The sequence below is a fragment of the Manihot esculenta genome, chromosome 3 (genome assembly GCF_001659605.2).
Source record: "Manihot esculenta cultivar AM560-2 chromosome 3, M.esculenta_v8, whole genome shotgun sequence".
Lineage (NCBI taxonomy): Eukaryota > Viridiplantae > Streptophyta > Magnoliopsida > Malpighiales > Euphorbiaceae > Manihot > Manihot esculenta.
Window position 1 is genome coordinate 31,040,898 of NC_035163.2, and position 23,077 is coordinate 31,063,974.

Sequence of the window (23,077 nt, forward strand, 5' to 3'; positions counted from 1 at the left end):
TAATAATTATAATAATATATTACTCAATTATAAAATGTTATTGCTTTAAAAAAATAAAACATTGCATTAAAATAAAAGAATAAAACAGAGATACATCAGTTTCAATTAACATTAAAAAGAGGAAAATTTTAATTCATATGGTGTTTAACGCCTTATTTGGAAATTTTTATAGAAAAAAAGAAAGAAATTTTTTTTTATTATTATTATGTATCTTATTTTTGTTTGGGTGAGTGGAAAATAAAAAATATATATTTATTTTTCTATAAAAGAAGATAAAGTGAAAGGAAAATAATATATATTTTTTATTTTTTATTATTTATATAATATATAAATGTAAATAAAAATATTTAATATTTATTTTCTCTCCAAACTAAAAAGAAAATAACTGAATTTATTTTTTTCCTAATTTGTTTTCTTCCCTCTTTCTAAACCAAAGAAAGAAAAAAAAACTTTATTTTTTTGGTTATTTTTTATTCATTTTTTTTCAAATGTACAACATAATTTTCTGCTAGGAATAATTTTTTATAAAAATTAAATTCAATTACCTTTTTTATGTAATAATTTATTTGAAATTAAAAATGAAAATTTTGTAAACATAAAATACAAATAATTTCATAAAACTCATTCATTTTTTTTAATTATAAAATAAATCATTACTCATTGCAAAATGAATAATAACAAATAAGGGAATATAAAAAACCGTCCAAACCCGGTCTGCGTCCAACCACCGACCGATAGGCCAACGGGCCTCCGCGTAGGCGGGAAATAACATTTACGCCATAAAAGGCGGGAAATTCGGACCCGACCCGAGACCCGACCCAAAAGGTACAAAGCTCAACTTTTCCTTGGAGTACCAAACCTCCCCTACTCTTTCATATTTATTCCAAAGACGCTGCCAATTTGAACTCTGTCCCTTCGTGTACCTTTTTCTCTCGCAGAGCAAACGAAGCCCTCGATCTAAGGGAAAAGGCGACCAAATACCATGGCGAAACCCTCGTACCAACAGGAGTCCTCTGACGACGCTCTATCCAATGGTTCCAGTTCGTCCGATGAGGAGCAAATCAACGAGCAGATCAATGAGGAGGAGGAGGACGAGGAGGAGCTTGAAGCCGTGGCTCGCTCTGCCGATTCTGATGATGATGAAGCCGCCGACGATAATGGAGACGATGTCAACGGTGATGCTGACGATGTTGAGGAGGTAATTTATAGATTACGATGGGCATTAGTAGTTAGTGTTCTTTCCGGTTATTATAGATTATGAAAATGGTTTGGTTTTGGTTGGTGAAGAAAGCTTGAGGATGTAGGGATGGGCTCCAGTTGGAAATTGCGCTTAAACGCAGCAGAAATAGTTGAATCAGTCTGCAAAAATGTGGAGGTGTTTTGCGTGTTAGGCTTAGTTTCTCACTTCTGCTGCCTCCCCACCCCACAAGAAGGAGAAGTAAATAAGTTAAATATATGATGTTGTGAAGATGCGCAGACATGTTTCAAGGGTTAGATTGCTGGATAAACTAAATTAGAGGAGGTTACATAGGAGAACTCTTAAGTCACATTTTGTTAGCGTGTGCTATTCTCACATCTAAGTTACTTGTATAATTTCCTACACCTGAGACGTGGCCTCATTGATTTATGTGCCACATCCCTGCAGGACGGAAACAACAATGAAATTAGTAAACGTGAGAAAGAAAGGCTCAAAGAAATGGAGAAATTGAAGAAGCATAAGATTCAGGAGATTTTGGACGCACAGAATGCGGCTATAGATGCAGATATGGTGTGTTTATTATACAATTCCTCAATAATGTACTTGTTGCTCAATGTACATGAAAAATTGTTATACATGTTTGCTAATTTTTAGTCTAACGGCAGAACAATAAAGGAAAGGGACGCCTGAAGTATTTGCTGCAGCAAACTGAGTTGTTTGCTCATTTTGCCAAACCTGATCAATCTTCATCCCAGAAGAAAGCAAAGGGAAGGTATTACCTTGTTGCTTGCTCTATTTGATCTTTCTCTGGTGAAATTATTTAATGTTTTTGTCTAATTCAATACTTTTGGTCCTTAAGTGTTCCTGGGTTGCCTGTAGCTTATTAAAGAGCATTTCCCCGTATGAGTATCAACCATCTAGATTATGATGCAGTATTCAATTGGCTGTTTCTGATCATTTCATAATTGAATTCAGAGTCATGGCTGCAAAAAATTATCCTTTGAACATCTATAAGGAGGTAGACATTTGACCATAGCTTAAGTGGCTAATTGATGGATGCCTACATTCAAATCGTCACCCATGTTAGAAAAAGGTTTTGATATTGGTAGAAGGGTTATTTTCTTTTATTTATATGGGTGGCATGGCTTATACTTTGAATTGTTTATATATTCTTGTTAGAGATGTTACTCAAGTGCTTACTCCTAAATTCATTTAAGTGCCCACCTATTCTGATGACTGCTCAATTAACTTATATTTAGGGGTCGGCATGCATCCAAAATAACTGAAGAGGAAGAAGATGAAGAGTATCTAAAGGAGGAGGAAGATGGTTTATCTGGAGCTGGAAACACACGGTTGGTGGCACAACCCTCTTGTAAGTTATCTGTTTATTCTTTTTCTATATATATCATAGGTTTTCCATATACAACTTTTTAATCATGCCCTTTTTACCTACACATTTTTATGCATGATTCCGTGGTAAAATGGATGAGTATTCTTTTGTTAACTGGACCATAGGGTGCATCTAATATAGGCTTGACACTTTTTGACAGAGAGCTTAATAATCGTTAGGTTAAATATTTATATTGAGAATTGTGTAGGATTGATTAAAGTATATGCATTGAATGCATGAATCTAGATACATATATTTAATCTAATGGTTGTTAAGCTTATTCTCATCTGTGTTCGAACTCTCCATAGCCTTACTCCTAAATCATATATTCTTCACATTATCCAACGTTAAATTGATGCTATGTTCCATTTGGTGAAAGAATTTATATTTGAACTGTTTCTTTTTTAAACTATAGCTCATTTGGAAGCTAAATTTTCTTATGTTCACTACCCTTTATAGGTATTCAGGGAAAGATGAGGGATTACCAACTTGCTGGGTTAAACTGGCTTATAAGACTCTATGAGAACGGTATAAATGGAATTCTTGCAGATGAAATGGTATGTATGAGTGCCATGTTTCCTATATATGATATTGATTCTATTATAACCTGTGAATCACCCTTGTATCTCAATGTTTTGTTCTGTTGTGTTATAACTTCTAAGTGATTACATTTCTGTTTTTATTATGTGTAATAGTGATAAATTTTTGTTCTTGCAATCTAGGGTCTTGGTAAAACTTTACAAACCATCTCCTTACTGGGTTACCTGCACGAATTTAGAGGAATAACTGGTCCTCATATGGTAGTTGCTCCAAAGTCTACACTTGGTAACTGGATGAATGAAATTCGTCGTTTTTGTCCAGTTTTGCGTGCTGTAAAGTTTCTTGGTAATCCTGATGAAAGGGTATGTCAGTAAAACTATTCTTCCATGAGTAATTATGTTGCACTTCTTTCCACAAATTATATTTTGTCGGGTAATTCTTTTCTGTTGTCAGTTTGCAATTATAAATTTCTGTTGGCTTTTTTCCCATTTTTGCAGAAGCACATACGCGAAGATTTACTTGTTGCAGGCAAATTTGATGTGTGTGTTACTAGTTTTGAAATGGCCATCAAAGAGAAGTCAACCTTGCGTCGCTTTAGCTGGCGCTACATAATCATTGATGAAGCCCACCGAATTAAAAATGAAAATTCTCTTCTTTCAAAAACAATGAGACTTTACAATACCAATTACCGTCTTCTCATTACTGGTACTCCTCTTCAGGTATGCATTAAGTTGGGTATGATAGTACTTGTCAAATCTGATTTTTTGTGTTATGCTGAGAGATTTATGTTGGTGCCTATGGTGGAATTGCTGAGGCTGAACTTGATTAGTTACGTGGAAATTTAGGCAGACAATAGGTTCATGTGTTATCTTCTGGTTGTAATCTATATTTGTTTCTTGTTACATTTATTTCATGTATTTATTCTTATATAAATAACATTCTCATTATGTATCTTTTATTTGCAGAACAATCTCCATGAACTCTGGTCTCTTCTGAACTTTTTACTGCCAGAAATTTTTAGCTCAGCTGAAACCTTTGATGAATGGTTTCAAATTTCTGGTGAAAATGATCAGCAGGAGGTGGTTCAACAACTGCACAAGGTAGGCATGTTACCCTGTACCATTGAACGGTGAGATGTCTTCTTGCATTGGTTGTTGTTTTCATGGAATCTTTGTTTTTAAGGTTCTTCGGCCATTCCTTCTGCGAAGACTGAAATCAGATGTTGAGAAAGGGTTGCCCCCAAAGAAGGAGACCATACTGAAGGTAGGGATGTCCCAGATGCAGAAGCAGTATTATAGGGCTTTGTTACAGAAAGACCTTGAAGTTGTTAATGCTGGTGGAGAAAGGAAACGCCTTCTGAATGTAGCGATGCAGCTGCGTAAATGCTGTAATCATCCATATCTTTTCCAGGGAGCTGAGCCTGGCCCACCATTTACAACTGGAGAGCATCTTATTACCAATGCTGGTATGCTTCAGAATAGAAGTTGAATTTACTGCTGTTATGTTTTTCTAGTAATGGGAATCATTTTGAACATTCTTGATCAATTATCCAGGTAAGATGGTTCTCTTGGATAAGCTGCTTCCGAAGCTTAAAGAGCGTGATTCCAGGGTTTTGATATTTTCACAGGTGAGTTGGTTATAAATATAAACAGCCAGGGGCTCACAAATTGTTTATGTAGTTTCATTGATAGTTAGCAGTGTTTTTCTTTTCATGCCTGTGCTGTATTTTCTTTTTTTATAGGAAATAATGCTTGATGACATAGTTGGATAACTCTGTTTTGTTGTGTGGTTGGTTTGGTTTGAAAATGCAGATGACTAGATTGCTTGACATTCTTGAAGACTACTTGATGTTTCGCGGCTATCAGTATTGTCGTATTGATGGTAATACTGGTGGGGAAGATCGTGATGCTTCCATTGAGACCTTTAACAAGCCAGGGAGTGAGAAATTTGTCTTCTTGTTGTCAACTAGAGCTGGAGGACTTGGGATTAATCTTGCTACTGCAGATGTTGTCATACTTTATGATAGTGACTGGTTAGCATTTCTCCATATGGTCTTTCTTATTTTCTTCTACTTCCTCTGCATTCTCTCTTTCTTTTTTTCCCCCTTAAGTTATTCTTGACAAGACTAAGGATTTGTTGTAGGAATCCACAAGTTGATTTGCAAGCACAGGATCGTGCTCATAGGATTGGTCAAAAGAAAGAAGTTCAAGTGTTCCGATTTTGCACAGAGGTTTGCATTTATATAATTTCATATGTTATTGTTGAAACTAAGTGATGCCAATTTATTTCTCATTATGGAACAGTATACCATTGAGGAAAAAGTGATTGAGAGGGCTTATAAAAAGCTTGCACTTGATGCTTTAGTGATTCAACAAGGAAGATTAGCGGAGCAGAAAAGTAAGCGGCAGTTGCAAATTGAGCTTTAGAATGTTTTGATGTCTTTTGGAGCTAATGCTTTGATTCCTTTTTGTTTCATGCAGCTGTTAATAAAGATGAGCTGCTTCAAATGGTGAGATTTGGTGCTGAAATGGTGTTCAGCTCAAAGGATAGCACTATTACAGATGAAGACATAGACAGAATTATTGCTAAAGGAGAAGAGGCAACAGCAGAGCTTGATGCCAAGATGAAGAAATTTACAGAAGATGCAATAAAGTTCAAAATGGATGACTGTATGTTCATCAGCTGGTTTATTGGTTTATGTTTAATGACTTCAGTTAATTTTTTAATTTTTAATCATTATGCAATTTCACCATTTTAAGTGCCACATCTTTTTTCCCTTGGTCTTTGGCAGCTGCTGAATTATATGATTTTGATGATGATAAGGTAGCCACATTTTTCCCTTTCATTTCCTCTCGCTTAGTGCTGGCCATGGGCTGGTTCTGATCCATGAAGGGAGGGCCTCATTGCCTTGAATCATACTGCAGGGGGTCCTTTTCAGTTTGAGGACGGTTCTGTTTCCAATTAATCAGGGTTGAGTCAATCCAACAGTCGAGTTTATTTCAAAATTTTTCTTTGAGAAAAGAAATGTTTAAAATGGACTGGACTGTTGGATCAAACAGCCGGTTCTAGTTTGGTTAATGGTTCAAGAGTGGAGAGACTGGGATCAGCCATCCCTCTAGATGGCTCCATCCAGTTTGGCCCATTGAACTTTTGATCAGTTCTGGTCTCGGGTTTGACTGGGCTGGTTCTGGGCCCAACCTTGACTATATCTGGGTCAACCCTCCCTCTCTCTTACACAGACAAGGATGCCCAATTGTTAGGAGTTTGATTTTATTAAAACTATTTTGGGCTTAATTATTATGATCTGATCATTTTGTTTTGTTTTATTGAAGGACGAGAATAAGTTTGACTTCAAGAAGATTGTCAGTGATAACTGGATTGAACCACCAAAGAGAGAGCGAAAGCGCAAGTAATGCCTTTTCCCATCTTTTTTGTCTTTCCTGTCTTCTTCCTAATTATGCATACATTGTTTCAGCATTATAACAACAAGGTTTTTGTTTTAATTTTTGTTAACCAGTTACTCGGAATCTGATTACTTTAAGCAAACAATGCGTCAAAGTGGTCCAGCAAAACCAAAAGAACCTCGAATTCCCCGCATGCCTCAATTGTAAGTGCTTCTTAATCTTCTTGTTTGCTTCATTGACGAAGTTTGGATTCTAACATTACTTGAACATTTTCTTCTGTTTTCAGACACGATTTTCAATTTTTCAACACACAAAGATTGAGTGAATTGTATGAAAAAGAAGTGCGCTTCCTCATGGTTGGTACCATTTTTGTTCTCTAACGTATAATTCTGGCTTCTTGCTTATCTTGTGGTGTGCTATATAAGTTCGTTGGCTATGCTAACTGTTCATTCACTTTTTGTAACAATATTACAGCAAACACATCAAAAGAATCAGATAAAAGACACAATTGATGTGGATGAACCTGAAGGTATGTTTTATGAGATCTCTACTTATGCTGTGCCTCATCATTTTTACGTGTGATCGTCTTACTGTTGATTGTTTAGAGAGCGGAGAACCTTTGACTGCTGAAGAATTGGAAGAAAAGGAGAGACTATTGGAAGAGGTGAGTAGAGTGTTTGCTGGATGTTTGGTTTATATTATGTGACAGGCCTATCTACTGACAATTGAGTGGATAATTTCAGGGCTTTTCTTCTTGGAGTAGAAGAGACTTCAATACCTTTATTAGGGCTTGTGAGAAGTATGGCCGCAATGACATAAAAAGTATTGTTTCCGAAATGGAAGGTAAAACAGAGGAGGAAGTTGAAAGATACGCTAAAGTTTTTAAAGAGCGATACAAAGAGTTAAATGGTAAGTGTTGTCAATTTTTCTTCTACTTTCACCTGAGTAGAGCAATCACTTTTTGGATGAAGTTAGGTTGTTTCTTTCCAGCTGGATTTATTACTGTCAACCAGACTGGTGAATGGTGATTGTGAGGATCCCACATAATGTGTCCACTGCATAGCCAATACAAGGCACAAACATGATAAACAGATTTTTTATAAATGGTTCATTAGGTTTTCTTGAGCCACTTCAGTCGTTTAAATCTTTGGTTGAACGAACTGCTTCAGTGTTAATCCTGGTCCACTGCCATATGGCTGGTGCTTTTCATTTTCCATTATTGTGGACATTGGTTAACCTACTCACCCTCCTTTTTCTCGTTGTAGTGTTAGAAGAACTTTCTATTGATAACATGAATTTAATTCGTTCACTGGGTCTTGGCAAAAATTTAATCAGCTTTTTTATTTTTCTCTGAATGGTGGCATGCCTACAGATTATGACAGGATCATTAAAAATATTGAGAGGGGGGAGGCTAGAATTTCCCGTAAAGATGAGATCATGAAAGCTATTGGGAAGAAATTGGATCGATACAAGAATCCATGGCTTGAATTGAAGATCCAGTATGGTCAGAACAAAGGGAAGCTGTACAATGAAGAATGTGATCGATTCATGGTGCAGTTCTTCATCCACCCCCTCATTTCAGTGTCTCATTTTCTCTCTTTAACATAGTGATGTTAAAAGTAAACTTTCTACTGCTACTGGCAGATTTGCATGGTTCACAAGCTTGGATATGGGAACTGGGATGAGTTAAAGGCAGCATTTCGCACATCACCTTTGTTTCGTTTTGATTGGTTTGTGAAGTCTCGCACGACTCAAGAACTCGCAAGGAGATGTGATACCCTAATTCGGTTGGTGGAGAAGGAAAACCAAGAATATGATGAGAGAGAGAGACAAGCTCGGAAAGAGAAGAAGCTTGCCAAGGTGCCTTTAATAATATTCTTTATCCAACTTACATACACGAGCTGTGATTTATTTATTTATTTGTGTGGATTCAATTGAGTTTTGCATTTGGGCGTGTGGCCTGCACATCTTCAAATCCATTAATAATGATTTTTTTTTCTACTATGATACCTTCTTATGTACCAGAACATGACACCCTCTAAGCGTGCTATGGGGAGGCAAACTGAGAGTACCAGTTCGCAAAAGAGACGAAAGCAATTGACAATGGATGATTATGTCAGCTCAGTAAGTTTCTGGATCAAGTTAATTTCACAGGATGATTTAATTATCACTGAGAGGTTTTAAGTCTTGCCTGGTTATCTTCCTTTTGCAGGGAAAGAGGAGGAAGTAGTAGAAGACTGGAACCTTTTTCTTTCGGTATCTATATATATATATTTATCGAGGGGTAGGTGGGTATTTTAATGTTCGGTGACAGTATCCACGGATTATGGTCTGGATCCCCATAATTTTTGGTTCAATCGGGATCAGAACCGATTATGGCGAAAATCGCGGTCACGCAAGACGCGGATGAAGGGGTTGTGTGATGTTTTAACTAACATGTGCTATGTGTACTTACTGAACTTAATTGTATTAAGAGCAATCTTACTCCAGCATTAATGAGCCATTGAGATGCTCAAGAAAGGAAAAAATTGAAATGATCGGTACTGAGATATCTCTGAACAGAATTCTTGGTTCTCGAATAGACCGTGTTCCAGCTCATTGGTTTTCGGCTTCTTACGCCGGCCAAGCAATAAGCAAATTTCGTTAAATTACTCTCTCGATTCTACTGCTTCTCTCCATATCTTTATCCATTCATGGAGATTCTTGTTAAAAACATAGATTTTTTACTTTGATGATGTTTTGTAAATTTTAAACAAAAAATTGAGGTGCTTGCGTTTTGCCCAATGGGAAGTAATAATAAACAATTCTCCTCTTTATGCCTGGACTGTGGGACAATCGGAGAAGGGGAGGAGTAAAAAGTCATGAGATACAGAGAAAAATATCATGAAAACTTGCTGTATTCTTCGATAAAAAAAGACCTTGCCGTATTAGCCGGAAAATAACTCGGAAATTCCATAATGACCGTACTTGTTGTACAAGATGTAACACGAACGAGACACCCACACCAAACCCACCCAATTCTCCCCACTTGCACATGGGGCAAAAATTAAGCTAATTTTCCATATTTCCTGTGACAACTTCAAAAAGAAAAAGACAAATAGCCCTAAATACATAGATTAACATGCTCTGCATACATCAATTCTGCAGTGGGGTTTCCTTTAAATGCCTGAAGCCAAATGCCTACCCTCTTGCCCTCAACACCCTTCATTTTAAACTCTTTTTCTTTCCTTCAACCATACAATTGAAGCACTCAATTTCATACTCAGACAACAAGAATGTTACAGGACAAAACAACAGCAGTTAAAGTTGGATAGGACAAGTCTTATTCCATGAGTGGAAATGGATGCCATGCTGTATCTTTTAACTTTCCTTTTCACCTTGATCACCCTTGGAAGCATACAATATATATTGCCCCAGACCAAACAAACCAACATGTATTGGCCTTCTACTTTAATCTTACTCCTTTGTACCATCAAAGCTACCCATTGCATTTGCCCGCTTTTTCTCTCTCCAATTTTGACCCCAAACTTTTGCATCTGCAACTGCACGCTCTCTATCTAAATCCCGATTCCTTGAAGTTTCCCTTGCTCTGCTGGTATTTACTGGACTACCTTTTATAGAGTCCTGTTGCTCAGAGTCATCCAAACCCCATTTTCGACCAGACCCACCACCCGTGTCACTCCTTCGTAACTCTGTGCCACTGCTTAATTCTCTGACAGTATCACGTTTTCTATAATCAGGTGAATTTTTACGCGTAGAAGGAGAACCATGCCGCCTACCACTCCCATGCTCATCTGGGCTATGCAGCCCATCTGCCATTCCCCTTCTATCGTCCCTGTTCCAAGGAGTAGATGGCCCAACTCTGTTACTTTGATTGGCAGCACTAGGTTCATAGGTTTGGGAAGCTAAGTAAGTCAGTGCAGTCACAACATCGCCTATTAGAGGTCTTGTGGCTGCTTGTTCTTGCAAGCACATGGCTGCAACTGCAAGAGCTTGATATAATCCTCTCATCGGATAACGGCCTTGAAGCAATGGATCAGCCATTTTTGGGAACTTCCTACGATCCTTGAAAAGTGGCCGTGCCTAAAAAATCCCATGTCCACCAGAATCACAAGAAAAAAAAGGGTAGAAAAAAAGAAACTTGTTTTATGTTAATTCAACATCTGAAAAGCAAAGGGAGAAAAACAAAAAAAGAAAATGCCATGATGCAATAATAGTGTTCCTTAATGAAGAAGAAAAGGGTAGAAAAAAGAAAAGCTTACCCATGCAACAAGATTATGCTCTCCAGGAGCCCTGGTATTATCAATTGCCTTGCGCCCAGTGATGAGTTCAAGAAAGACCACTCCAAAACTATAAACATCGGATTTTAAAGTAAGTTGACCAGTCATAGCATATTCAGGGGCACAATAGCCATATGTTCCCATCACACGTGTAGAGACATGAGTCTTGTCACCAACAGGACCCAACTTTGCAAGTCCAAAATCTGATAACTTGGGGTGATAGCCCTCATCAAGAAGGATGTTGGATGATTTCAAATCTCGGTAAATGACAGGTGGATTTGCTTTGTCATGCAAGTACTCTAAACCCTTAGCAGCACCAGCTGCAATCTTCATCCTTGTGTTCCAGTCCAGAGGCTCCTTGTCTGGTGGAAGATCTGAAAAACAAGTTTAAAATACAGTAACAAGAATGAGAAGCCATCCAATTTACACTATATACCTGTACGGTTGTAAGTATACACCAAAACATCTAATAAGGATCACAATTGGTTTTAAGAATTTACACTAATGATCTTTTCTTACTTAGCGGCACAGTTTAAACTTTGACAAATAACAATTTTTGTGTTATTAACTCATTACATGTCCATATCCCCAGATATTCGAAGACACAGCAATCATGGGACTCAGCATCTGTGTGAATGACACTTGTAATCTGAAAATCAAGAAACAGAAAAGAAAAGACAAATTTTCACAAAGGGAAACACATTATACATAGATAGGAGGAGAGGAGAGGCTGTACATGGGTGGGGGGAGGGATTGAGAGTTTTCACAATAAGCTTGTGGTAAGGACAGCTCCAGTAACTGTTTGAACATCAAAAATAATTCAGGGATGGATTCAAAACATTCAGTTCTCCCATTTACAGATTTGTTAAACAATTGAGTAGATTCACACACAAACATGAAAAGATATGTTTAATTGATGAAAAGAAATACAATCTCAGAATTACGCATTTGATGTAAACAATCTGTGTATTACTGCAGGTGGTTACAACTTACAAGGACCATCATGTTCTGCACAGATCTATTTACCATCAAACTGCACCGACAAGTAAACACGGAAAGGTGGGTTTTGTGTTTCATTGTTGCTTGTCAGACAGGCATAAGCATATTCTTGCCTTGTTGGCTTCTTATACTTATTCTATACATACTCAAATCACACTGATGAGCAAATACAATCTGAAGAGGGACCCAAGCATGAGCAGAACGAAAATGGAAGGAATAGAAGCAAGTGGAAGGTGTATTCTAGAAGACCTAAGATAGTCCTTGGTGAGCTGGCAGATATTCTGGTATGACAATATGCATGAATGGTGTGAGGGAGGGAATCTTTTTTTATAAATAAGATAGTCACGCAAGAGGGGGTATGAAAAGTTCCTAGCTGTTAAAGGGGTAGAGATTGTCTACTAAGGGGAGTATTCTTTCTTCCCTGAGAAATTGTATTGAGTTCTTTTTGAATGAATTTCTGATTTTCCCTGAACCTTCATCTTCTCTGTTATTAGCTGCTCATAACCACCTTTAGGATAATCAACTAACCACCTAAAATTTGACAAACTTTACCTCCAACCTACTAACCCTTATCCAAATTCTCACATTAAGCAGCAAAGAACCTTGTTTTGCAATTAACTCCATCTGGGAGTTATTTCCTTCAATCCACAAAATCACTTATTTTCTTATATTCTCATTATACATACACCGGTCTGATGTTTAGCTTATGCTGGACACTGGTGGAATACCCTAGTCCATGCAGTTTAGCAATACATTGGTACTGGTGTTGTGTTTAAGTATCATATTCTCCTCAACGATAGCAATCAATTTGATATGCCTTCAACCATTTGATTATTTTCACTAACAGACCTGCACACGTCTTCATTCTAGGGGTAAACTCTTGGAGAACCATGATCCAACAAACTTCAGTTATCATCTATGCTCACTTACACCAGTACACTCGCACCCACACAAGCTGAGGCAAAGTGCCTAGCATCACTTGAACAGTTCATACATAAAACTAACATTAGCACTTCAGATTAAACTACATTAAGTACAATGTCAAGTGAATAATTCTATAACACCAACTTCTACTATGGTGAAGTTATCACGTCAAAGTTAGCAACATCTGCAGTTGCTGCCACAGAATTAGAACATTCCCTTTCCATTCTCTTTTCAATTGTCTCCATTGCATGCTATTTGCAATACTCCACCTTATTCAAATCAGTCCACTCCGGCTTCTACAAATGACAGACATCACTAATAGACAAGTCCTAGTTATCCACATATGTCAACCCATGCAGTTGACATGCAAATCCACAAACCACAACACATTAACTTCTTGAGAATTATTTCCAAATACTCATATAGTTCAGAGAACAACTGAATTTAACTTCTGAATCTTTCCCTATCTTTTCATCCAAGTCTTAATAGAACACATCAAAGAAAGAGAAATCAATCCATGTGTGTATGATTCCCAACTGCAAATTTATTAACGGCTTTGTGATTATATGGCATTCAACCTCAAGTGCCACGTCAAATTACAAAGCAAAACTCATAGGAACTATTGTTCACAGTTTGACTTATTACCCTTGCATTGCTCAGCCAGTGGACCTAGGAATATCTTGAAGCAGATTGTGGACTAAGCACATAAATTGTTACATCAAAAGTCAAGTTTTATAATCTCCATAAGGTAAAACACTTATTAATTATCTAGCTTACAAGAAGCCAAAGTACCTAAAGGCACAATATTTAAGTTAGGGAAACTATCCAACACTATGATCACTTGTTAAACTAGTACTGCATGATCCATATCACACGGTAGAAAACTTCAAATATATTCATTTCTCCAACCCTTTATACAATATTACACAAGTAATACTGAAACAACCATACAGTGCACAGATAAGTACATGCGTAATCGTGTTTAAGAGAAAAAATAACAGAGCAAAGTGACTTCTCTGAGCGGTATGATCAAGCTTAAATAAGCAAGTGATTGGTCTATCTTCTCGAGAATTAATAATATTGCTATAATTGGAAATTCTACAGACCCTATCAAATTATAATAAATTTGCAAGATTTAAATGTTAAAAAAAAGGGAAAAGACAAGTTCAGACTGACTCAAATGCCAATATTGCGTGATATACTGAGACTTTTGAGAATATAACTGCACTATGAGCAGCAAGGTTTTACATCATTATCATATATTAAAAGAAAGAAGGTAGGTAATCTAACCATGCAAGTGATCCTCTAACGATCCCAGTGGCATAAACTCATAAACAAGGAGGCGTTGATCCCCATCAGCACAATAACCAATCAAATTAACGAGGTTGGGATGGTGCAGGAGGCTGAGCATGAGAACCTCCACGAGAAATTCCCTGTTTCCTTGAAGGCCATTCCGATCAAGCTGTTTTACAGCAACCACCTGCGAACACAATTTCCATTCAGCTGATACCATCAAATAAGAGATGAAACTTTGATCCTTGACAATTGTTATTCCTAAAAGGGGCTTGTGCAGGTAAAATATACACATGCAGAAGGTTGATACAAAAGAGTTGCAACACTAATAGAAAATATGAGCAACTACGGTATAGAAAGGTGTCATGGTTCAAATAGTAAAAAAATGGTATTGATTTCAAGTAGTCACAAATTACCTGTCCAGTGGTCTCCAATCGCCCTTTGTAAACACGACCAAATCCCCCTTCACCCAAGAGACACTCTGGTCTGAAGTTCTTGGTTGCCGCAGCAAGCTCTTTGAAAGTAAATGTTTGTGCTGCAATATTGGCAGTTGGACCATCTTTAGGAACTACTGCCTCCTTCTTAGGATCAGAACCATTTTGGGATTTTGATTTGTCTGCATGAATAAGTGCATTAGGCTTTAGGCAAAATGCAGAAGTGCAAAAAGAAAAAGGTAAATATTTGAACAAGCAAATCATTATCATGAAACATAACTGGACAACCTGAAGGCTAAAATATATAGAAGCAATAAAACAAGAAATCTTTCTGTCTCTTCCGTGCATGTTTTACTAAGACCACTTCTGACTAAATGGCCTATTTCTAGGGAATACTAACACATAATGAGATATGGCTCATCAGATTTCTTATTATGATTGAATAACGTAAAGCTTCACTTTTTGCCCAAATAAATTGGTCGTGATTGTATGGCTCCAAATAAAATTCAAATGATTAAACCTAAGAGATTCCAGTTTTACATTCTGCAAAAAAACACAAACATCTAGACAATTTTGACCTAGCCTATTAATGTGTTATGCACTTGCATGGGCACCAAACTTTTCCAAGTTCTGGTATAACCTGACAATTATGATAGAAAAGAAAAATATAATTACAAGAAACTCGGAAACAGAAGCTCCCAAAACTAAGAGCAGATCTCTAAAATAATTCTTGGCACTACTCGTTTAGCATAAAAAATCAAATAACATAAACAAGACGCAGTTCCACAAGCAGTAAATCCATCAAATGAACTGTAGCACTAAAACTAAAGGAAAAAAGAAATCAGCAAAACACTAACAGATCAAAGTAGCAACAAAATTTACCAGAAACACAATACCAAAACACTCGAAACAAAACCCAAAAAAGCATAATTCAAACACTTACAGCAACCAAATTTCATCCTAGAAAGAACCCAGAAATCACTCACCAAAAAGTTTTCTTAAAAAAAAAAATTACCTGAGCTAACTCTACCAACACGGTGAGACTGAGCAACTGAACCTTCTTTGACCGAATCCTTCTTGGCCACTTCTTTGACGGCACCACCACTACCCTCCTTGTTTGATGATGATCCAAAACAAGGAAAACACCCACCCATATCAAATTCAGACAAATCAAACCCGACCCACAAACCTCAGACTAGAAAAGAACAACCCCAAAAAAAATTACCCCAAAGTTAGGTCCTTTAGCAATCAATTTATCAAAAACTGATATAATTCACCACAAAGCCACTCACTTTACTTTAGTTTCTCTCTCTCTAGGATCTGTAGTGGCCATCGAAGAGAAAGATCGAGGGAGCAAAAGTTAGATCAACAAATCGAAGAAACTGATGTGTAGACAAACAAGAAGAGAAGGTAAAGAAAAGGAAAAGAAAAAAAAAAAGAAAAACTCAAGAAAGAGAAAAATCAATGGGAACACACGCAATTAAACAAACTAAAGAGCTATTTTTTTCAAAGATTAAAAATCTAATTAATCCGTAATTATGGGGGATTTTGCCATGACACATACGTAAAGGAAATAAATAAAAATTAGACATCTATTGTAATAATACGAAAATGCCAGGTGATGATAATTACAAACAAGTACACACTACTTTTGATTTTTATTTTTACCTTTTAACCCCTTGAAAAGTGAGAAATTACGGTTGTGGTAATAATTATCATCATCAAGAAGTTGGGTCCCACATAGAAGGGATGTGCTTCTTACACTTGTGATCGACATTCTTATACATTTTAAAATTGTTTGTAGTAACAAAGACCCTTAGGTTGGGGAGATATATTTCTCTGTTTTGGAAACTATTTTGTCTTCTGTGATATTTGGGTTTCTGGCCGTTGGATTAGAATGTGGTTTCGTGGATAAAATGGAGGTCTGTGACGTCATGGCTATTGATCCAACGTCTGAGAGTCTTGTTGTCGGAATTAAGAATTTTATTTAAAATATAGTAAGAAGGCAGTCACCGGGAGCAAAAGGAATCTTGGATTTATTTTGAAAAAACAATTTCTATTTAAAAAAAAAAATTATAGAAACTCCATAGAATGTATTTTAAATAAGATAATTTATTCTGTATTACTTAATTTGAATTTAAAATAATATTGACATACCCTTTTGAAAATATTACCTTTTTTGTAAAAATAAATTACTTTTTCTCGTCGTAAAATATTATAAAATTTATAAATTCAATTCTGGACAAACTATTGAGTGGTTTAGGAGAGAGTGAATAACATCCTAACACCTCTATTTTATAAATAAATAATTTGCAATTTTTTATTATGAAAAATGAAATAGAAAAATAGTTTATAGAATAGACAAATTAGCATATGTGCATCACATTAAATCTGGTTTGATATAATTATTGCTGCAACGATTTTTGTGGTGATTAATTTAATTTAATTTAATTTAATTTATTTTATTTTATTTTATTTTATTTTATTTTATTTTATTTTTAACTGACTTTTTTTATGCTTCGTGTCAGAAGTGGAGGGAAGATACGACAAGGGGGTACGTGCTGTACCGGCGACCGAAAAATATTTTGAAGGAGGATGAAGGTACTGTAACCGAAAAATGTTTTGAAGGAGGATGAAGGTACTGTAGCGATGCAGTCGATGCAGTCGATGGTGCCGCAGCGGCGCAGTCGGTGCCTATCAAAGAAAAGCTCCTGACTCTGCCAATGCCTCATGTGCCTTATACGTATACTTTATTCATTTGGTAGTGCGTATACAAACAGAGAAGTTTGTTGCATTATTTTGCATATCTCAAAAAATATAATATAGGAAGGAACCCAACCCATCATTTATGTTATTTTATTATAGTAATTAATTATAATGGTTTGTGTATCAATTATTATGATTAATAATTAATTATATAATATTTAAAAATATGATTGTGTTTATAATATAATTTGTTTAATCAAAATGCCCAGAAAACTAATATATACATTTGAAATAAAAAAAAAACTTTTATTTTACAGGAAGACTTCTGCGCTGAATTTTATAATATAGCTTCAGATTTTCTGGGCTGTGCTGGAAATTTTACATGCAAAAAATATATAAAAAATATTTGAGAAAAATAAAGAAGAATTGACATTTTCAAAATCATTCTTTTTTTTTTTGTTATTCTCTCTTTAATGTAAAAAGGCTATAAATTATTAAGAGAAAAGTCTTTTATATGTGAATTATAAAATTGTTCCTAAAAAATTCATTATTTTCCAATAATATGTACCATAAATTTTTATTTCTTTATTTTTTTTCCATTCCAGTTTAAAAAAAAACTATATTTTTTTATTATAGTTCATTTATTTTATTTCCATTCAAGCTTGAGTATAAGAATAATAAGAAAAAATATTATTTATTTTCAGCATTTAATTTTGTTATCTCTAAAAATTTTTATTTTTTATTTTTGGCTTATTTACATATTAGGGAGGTAAACAACAGGGAAGTTCTTTTTCCTTTTGCAATAGTAAATTTTTCCATTTTAAAATTAAAATTATAAAAATGAAATAAAAATTCATTTACTTTTAATATCCACTTTAGAATTAGAAGAAAAATCACTAATAAAATAAATAAATAAATAAATGAAAGGGCATAGAGGGGGAACACGTCACACGTCTCCTACTGCTCCATCTACTGTTATGAGTTTACATTCTCCGTCTCAATATACACGTGTCACCTATATATATATATATATTATTAAAACAGTAGATATTCAAAATTTTTTAAAACAGTAGATAATCAATTATTTATTTTTAATTATTATTTTATTGATCCGCACATTTAACACGTAGGAAATTTTTGATAGAAAGAAAACATACGTGTCATCTCCTATACATGATTTTTTATATATATGTCATCACCTACACATAATTAATTAAAAGCTAAGGTCCTATCAACCTCTTATTTGATTAAGTAATATAGATAAATGTTGATAATTAACCATTAATAAATTTCAATTCAACATAAATATCTTTTTTAGTTAAATATTTCAAATAGATAATTTAATTAATAGTCTATTGATAAATTTTAAATTTTATGAATATAGTTTTTTTTTTTTCTGACGGTTTTATAGCATTGCGGTGTGTGATATTGATCGGTGTTTTTTCTTAAAACGGAAGGATTACGTGGTGAATGGAACAGTTAATGGCCACCGTCCATTGTGTTTAAAAGGAACACGTGGCATTCAGATTTGGTCAATGAAACAGTTAAATTGACAACCGTCTGCAGTGATCAAAGTAACACTTGGCATCAAGACCATGTTCAATGACAGTTGACCAACTGACTAACCGTTATTCTATCCAGAACTTTCCTTTCATATAATTGAGCCGTCCTATAGAGATTAGTGGCTCTAATATTGTCTTGATTAAATCTTTATTTTGTTAATTTTAATATATATTTACTTAAAATTTTTAAGTTAATCGTATTTAGTTCTGTTAAGATAATAAATTTGAACATCATCAAAGTCTTTTTTTTATAAAAATAATTACATAAATTTTGAAGTGATTAAGCATTTTATTTTTACAATACAGTAATTTAAATGAGTCTCTTTTAGATATAATAATAAAAAAAAGAGAATTCCCCTGAGTGGCCCAGGGCATATCGGGCCAAAACGGCCTCGTTTAATTGGGCCTAAGGAAAGACTTGGTACACATAACAAGGAATACCAACCCACAACTAAAGGCTTCCTCCTTTCTCTAATTTTCCTGAAATTGCTACTTGATACTACTTTCGTCTTTTAATTTTATTTTTATTATAAGATTAAGATAATTTGTAAGTGAAGGGAATTGAGTTGTGTACGTAGAGTTAGCGATTGACATATGCAGTGATGATGATAGAGAAATGCATCCTATTGATGATGATAGAAGGGAATAGATTCAATGCACTTACAATGGACATATTTGCTTATCTACTTTTGTTTGTGGGTGAAAAAGGGCAGCATCAAAAGTTGAAGTATCAGTTTGTTTTTTTCTCTTTTTGGCATCTCATGCTATGCTGTTGGTTGGACAATGACTACTCAGAGATCCAACTTATTATAGCAATTAGCTTTATCCTTATATTAATTCTATTAAAATTGAATCTTCTAAATACCAGGCCCATAAGAAGAATCATTCTTCACATAATATATCCATACACTTAATACCAAATTCAGTTTAAGATTCATTTCCTCTGTCTTACACCATCAACATATATATAAGCGAATCTCAACTGTATACACAGCAAATTACCATTAACGTTAAATTAGATTTTTTTTATTTTTTATTTTTTTCTGACAGATAAAGATGAGCAAAATTAGTCCAGCAAGGGGCCCAACAAGAGGCTACAAGAGTTCAACTCATGTGGACTTGGATAGATAACCCAAAACATTTCCAAGAGGTCCAAAAGCAAAGATCGTGAAGACAGAGCTTAGGAAACAAGGCCACAAAGGCACTGATCAAATATAGAAAGAAATAAGTAACCCCAAAACCATTAACAACTGCAGAAACAGAGTCACAAAGGAGCTCATCCCAGTTAAGCATATCATAAAAAGCCCTCACCCATATGCTTTAAATCTGCGAACAAAGGAGGCCGGGTGACGGTAGACGAAAGGGTCTAACAAGTTATGAAAATAGTATCTTTCTGCATATAACTTTCAATTTGCAAACAAGGGAAGAAAAGCATATTAGTTTGTAATATAACCTTTGCTTTTTTTCTTTTTTTTTTTAATTATACAGTTAGCTTTACTTGGAATTAAAAATTTGAAATCTTAACTATGGTATTTAATAGTCTTAAAGGTAACTATAGTATTATAAATCAAAGATATCTTTCCTTTTAGCGTGACAAATCGGATTGGGTTTTCTCAGATAAAAGATTATGTCTGGAGTTGAAATTCCCATAATCCAGCATATATCTGGCTAGCAGAAGATGTTGATGAGCAGAAAATAACCTTACGCAGCCTCACTAGTCAAGATCAAGACAAAAGCAAAAAAAAAAAAAAAAAGAAAAAAAAATATTCCAAAAATCCATGCACCGATGCTTCATTTTTAGTCATCTTCTGGGGATGCCATCAGTACTATTATAAGATATTAAGATTGATCCTAAGATTAATTATAATTAACAGAAACATGAAATCATTAATTAATCAGACAATTATATAGTAGTGGAACTTTTGGGATAATGGATTGGGACGTATTCTTTCTGTTTCGTATCTGGAAAAGGTACATAAAAAGAAAATTGTTCCTATTGGGTTTATCGTTATGTCCTATTCTTGAAAAAGGAGGAGGATGAGAATATATGAGGAGGGTGGAGGGTGGAGGGTGTCTGAGTCTGAACCTCAGCTGCTAGTAGGCTATATAATATATCAATATCATCAATGCGATGCCAGGATACGTCCTCGCATTTTTTTTTTATAAAGTTAACATTCTTTTTCCACTCTCCACCATTCCTTTTTAGGGTTTGCACCCTCTTTTTTTAACTTAACTAAATATCTTTCACTTAATTGATATTATTACTTTTCTTTTTTAAAAAAAATAAAATAAAATTAGGGAGATAGAATCTTGTTGCTATCAGAAAAGGTCCCAATCGGATAAACCCAACATTTTTCTCTCCCACTTCAACAACGTGAAATTGTACAAAGAATATATCTCTATGATGATATATTTCCGTATAATAAAATGATTCTTCATGTCCTGTGCGATTGCTTTTTTCTTCTTCCTTCCAGATGGAACAAAATGGTGATGATTTCAAAATTCCAACCCCACTCCAAATATCTAATACAACATTCTCATTTTGCATTTGCTTTTTTTTTTTTTTAGGAAAAAAAGAAGCTCTATATAAGTGCATCCTCCATGGAGCCCAAAAAGCACCTAACACCATAAACCCTACCTAGCAACCTAGCTTCTCACCAATCAGTGTTCTAAATACTATTTGATTCTCAATATTGTACCTTCTTGCTTCTACTTGGCGTTGGGTTTAATTTGGAATTCTAGTCTAAAGGTAAGAGCTCCATAGAGAATGGAGAAGGTGACACAATTGGCATCAGAGAGGCCAGTGGTGATATTTAGCAGGAGCACTTGTGCCATGTGCCATGCGATAAAAAGCCTGCTGCGTGAGTTTGGTGTGAACCCTGCAGTTTATGAGGTAGATGAGATACCTAGAGGAAGGGAAATAGAGCAAGCACTGTCGAGGCTTGTGTCCCCAACCTTGCCTGCGGTTTTCATTGGAGGTGAACTTGTGGGTGGAGCCAACGAGGTCATGACTTGTCACCTTAATCGTTCCTTGATCCCAATGCTTAGACGTGCAGGCGCATTATGGGTTTGATCATGCATCACCGCCCACGCTACGTACTCTAATATATACATATATAGAATAAGCATGGAGGCTTTTTATTTTATTTTATATATATAATATTATATTATATATAATGCTATAAAGTGCAGGATCCATATGTTGCATTTAGAGAGATCTAAGTTTAACTTTTATCTTTTTTATTGTTGTAATAAAAATAAATAATTATTCTAACTCTTAATTATATATTATAAATACTCATTTATTTTTAAAATTTTGTAAATTTTAATTCAAACTAAATATATTAAAATTTTTAATTACGTTCAGCTGAATTATGAAATACTACCATCATATGTTTAGATGGAGGAAAGTAAGAAAGGAGAAAAATGGGTTTTTTTATTCAACCAAATAAAAATAAGGGAAAGGAAATAAGTTTTAATAATTATTTTATCAAATTATGAATATGTATATATCTCTTTTTTATTATAATCTTCCAATAATTAAAGTTAATATTGTAATTTATTATTTAAAAAGTAATTTTCCTTACAATATTATTTTTAATATATAAACAAATTATTTTTCATTCTAATCATTCTTTTTGTTTCACTTTTTCCTTTTTTTTTAAAAAAATATTTGCTTCCTCTCAACCAGAGGTTCCCTGTACAGTGTTTGTGTTTGGGGACAAAAGGAGGGGAGGGCTGAGAAAGGAGCGACCGAAAATTTTAAAATATTTAGCATATATTTATTTATAAAATATTTTATATTTAAAAAATATTTTTAATAAAATAATTTAATTTTTATTATTAAATTTTAATTTAAAAAATAAAATACATTATTAAATTTATATATAAATATTTTAATTAAATTATTAAAATGTAAAAAATAAATTCTATTTAACATATAAAAAATTTAATTTTATATTAAATAAATATTTTCTGTTAACTATTTTTTTAATACTCTAAATATTAGAAAAATCTAAAAAATATTTCTATCAAATAGATAAATCTGACGGAAAATAATTTCCTTCATCTCACGATATCCAAACAGATCTCATAGCATAGGGAGTTGGCGGTCCAAAGTAACACGTGGAGAGAAGGGATTCGACAACCTGCAAAGCTCAAGTCCCAAAACAAAAACCAGAAAGTCATCTTATGACTACGGGCCCACTGCCGCACGGATTTAATTTTCCCATCTCTCTGTCTGAAGCTAAAAAAATTCATCTTCTTAACCCTTCACCCAACGGTCATTTTTTTTTTTTTTAAAGAATGGTCATTCACATTCATACACGAGAGAAATTACTGGATACT

The 23,077-nt window shown here is 34.6% G+C and overlaps 3 protein-coding genes across 4 annotated transcripts; 2 read left to right on the plus strand and 1 right to left on the minus strand.

Moving 5' to 3' along the window:
• Positions 1-868: 868 nt before the first annotated feature.
• On the plus strand, positions 869-9,183 carry LOC110611336 (ISWI chromatin-remodeling complex ATPase CHR11). Its single transcript, XM_021751597.2, has 25 exons — positions 869-1,198; positions 1,646-1,768; positions 1,864-1,970; positions 2,458-2,570; positions 3,048-3,145; positions 3,311-3,490; positions 3,626-3,847; positions 4,094-4,228; positions 4,311-4,593; positions 4,682-4,755; positions 4,940-5,160; positions 5,271-5,358; positions 5,432-5,525; positions 5,609-5,797; positions 5,920-5,951; positions 6,461-6,537; positions 6,646-6,735; positions 6,819-6,888; positions 7,007-7,061; positions 7,138-7,196; positions 7,276-7,441; positions 7,905-8,083; positions 8,177-8,392; positions 8,558-8,656; positions 8,745-9,183. Exons 1-25 carry the CDS (start codon positions 983-985, stop codon positions 8,760-8,762), a joined length of 3,204 nt encoding a protein of 1,067 aa, XP_021607289.1. The 5' UTR covers positions 869-982; the 3' UTR covers positions 8,763-9,183.
• Positions 9,184-9,459: 276 nt separating this feature from the next.
• Positions 9,460-16,059, minus strand: LOC110611337 (serine/threonine-protein kinase PBL27). Of its 2 annotated transcripts, XM_043955186.1 has the most exons (6): positions 15,755-15,952; positions 15,478-15,657; positions 14,445-14,644; positions 14,026-14,215; positions 10,795-11,186; positions 9,460-10,615 (listed from the first exon to the last, which is right to left on the minus strand). In XM_043955186.1, the coding sequence occupies exons 2-6, from the start codon at positions 15,614-15,616 to the stop codon at positions 9,989-9,991; spliced, it is 1,548 nt and encodes a 515-aa protein (XP_043811121.1). In that variant the 5' UTR covers positions 15,617-15,657; positions 15,755-15,952; the 3' UTR covers positions 9,460-9,988. The 2 variants fall into 2 exon arrangements, with proteins under 2 accessions (XP_043811121.1, XP_021607290.1); XM_021751598.2 differs by having other exon boundaries at positions 15,478-16,059.
• A 5,263-nt stretch (positions 16,060-21,322) lies between these two features.
• On the plus strand, positions 21,323-21,967 carry LOC110612267 (monothiol glutaredoxin-S2). Its single transcript, XM_021753004.2, has one exon. It carries the CDS (start codon positions 21,498-21,500, stop codon positions 21,801-21,803), a length of 306 nt encoding a protein of 101 aa, XP_021608696.1. The 5' UTR covers positions 21,323-21,497; the 3' UTR covers positions 21,804-21,967.
• The last annotated feature ends 1,110 nt before the right edge of the window (positions 21,968-23,077 follow it).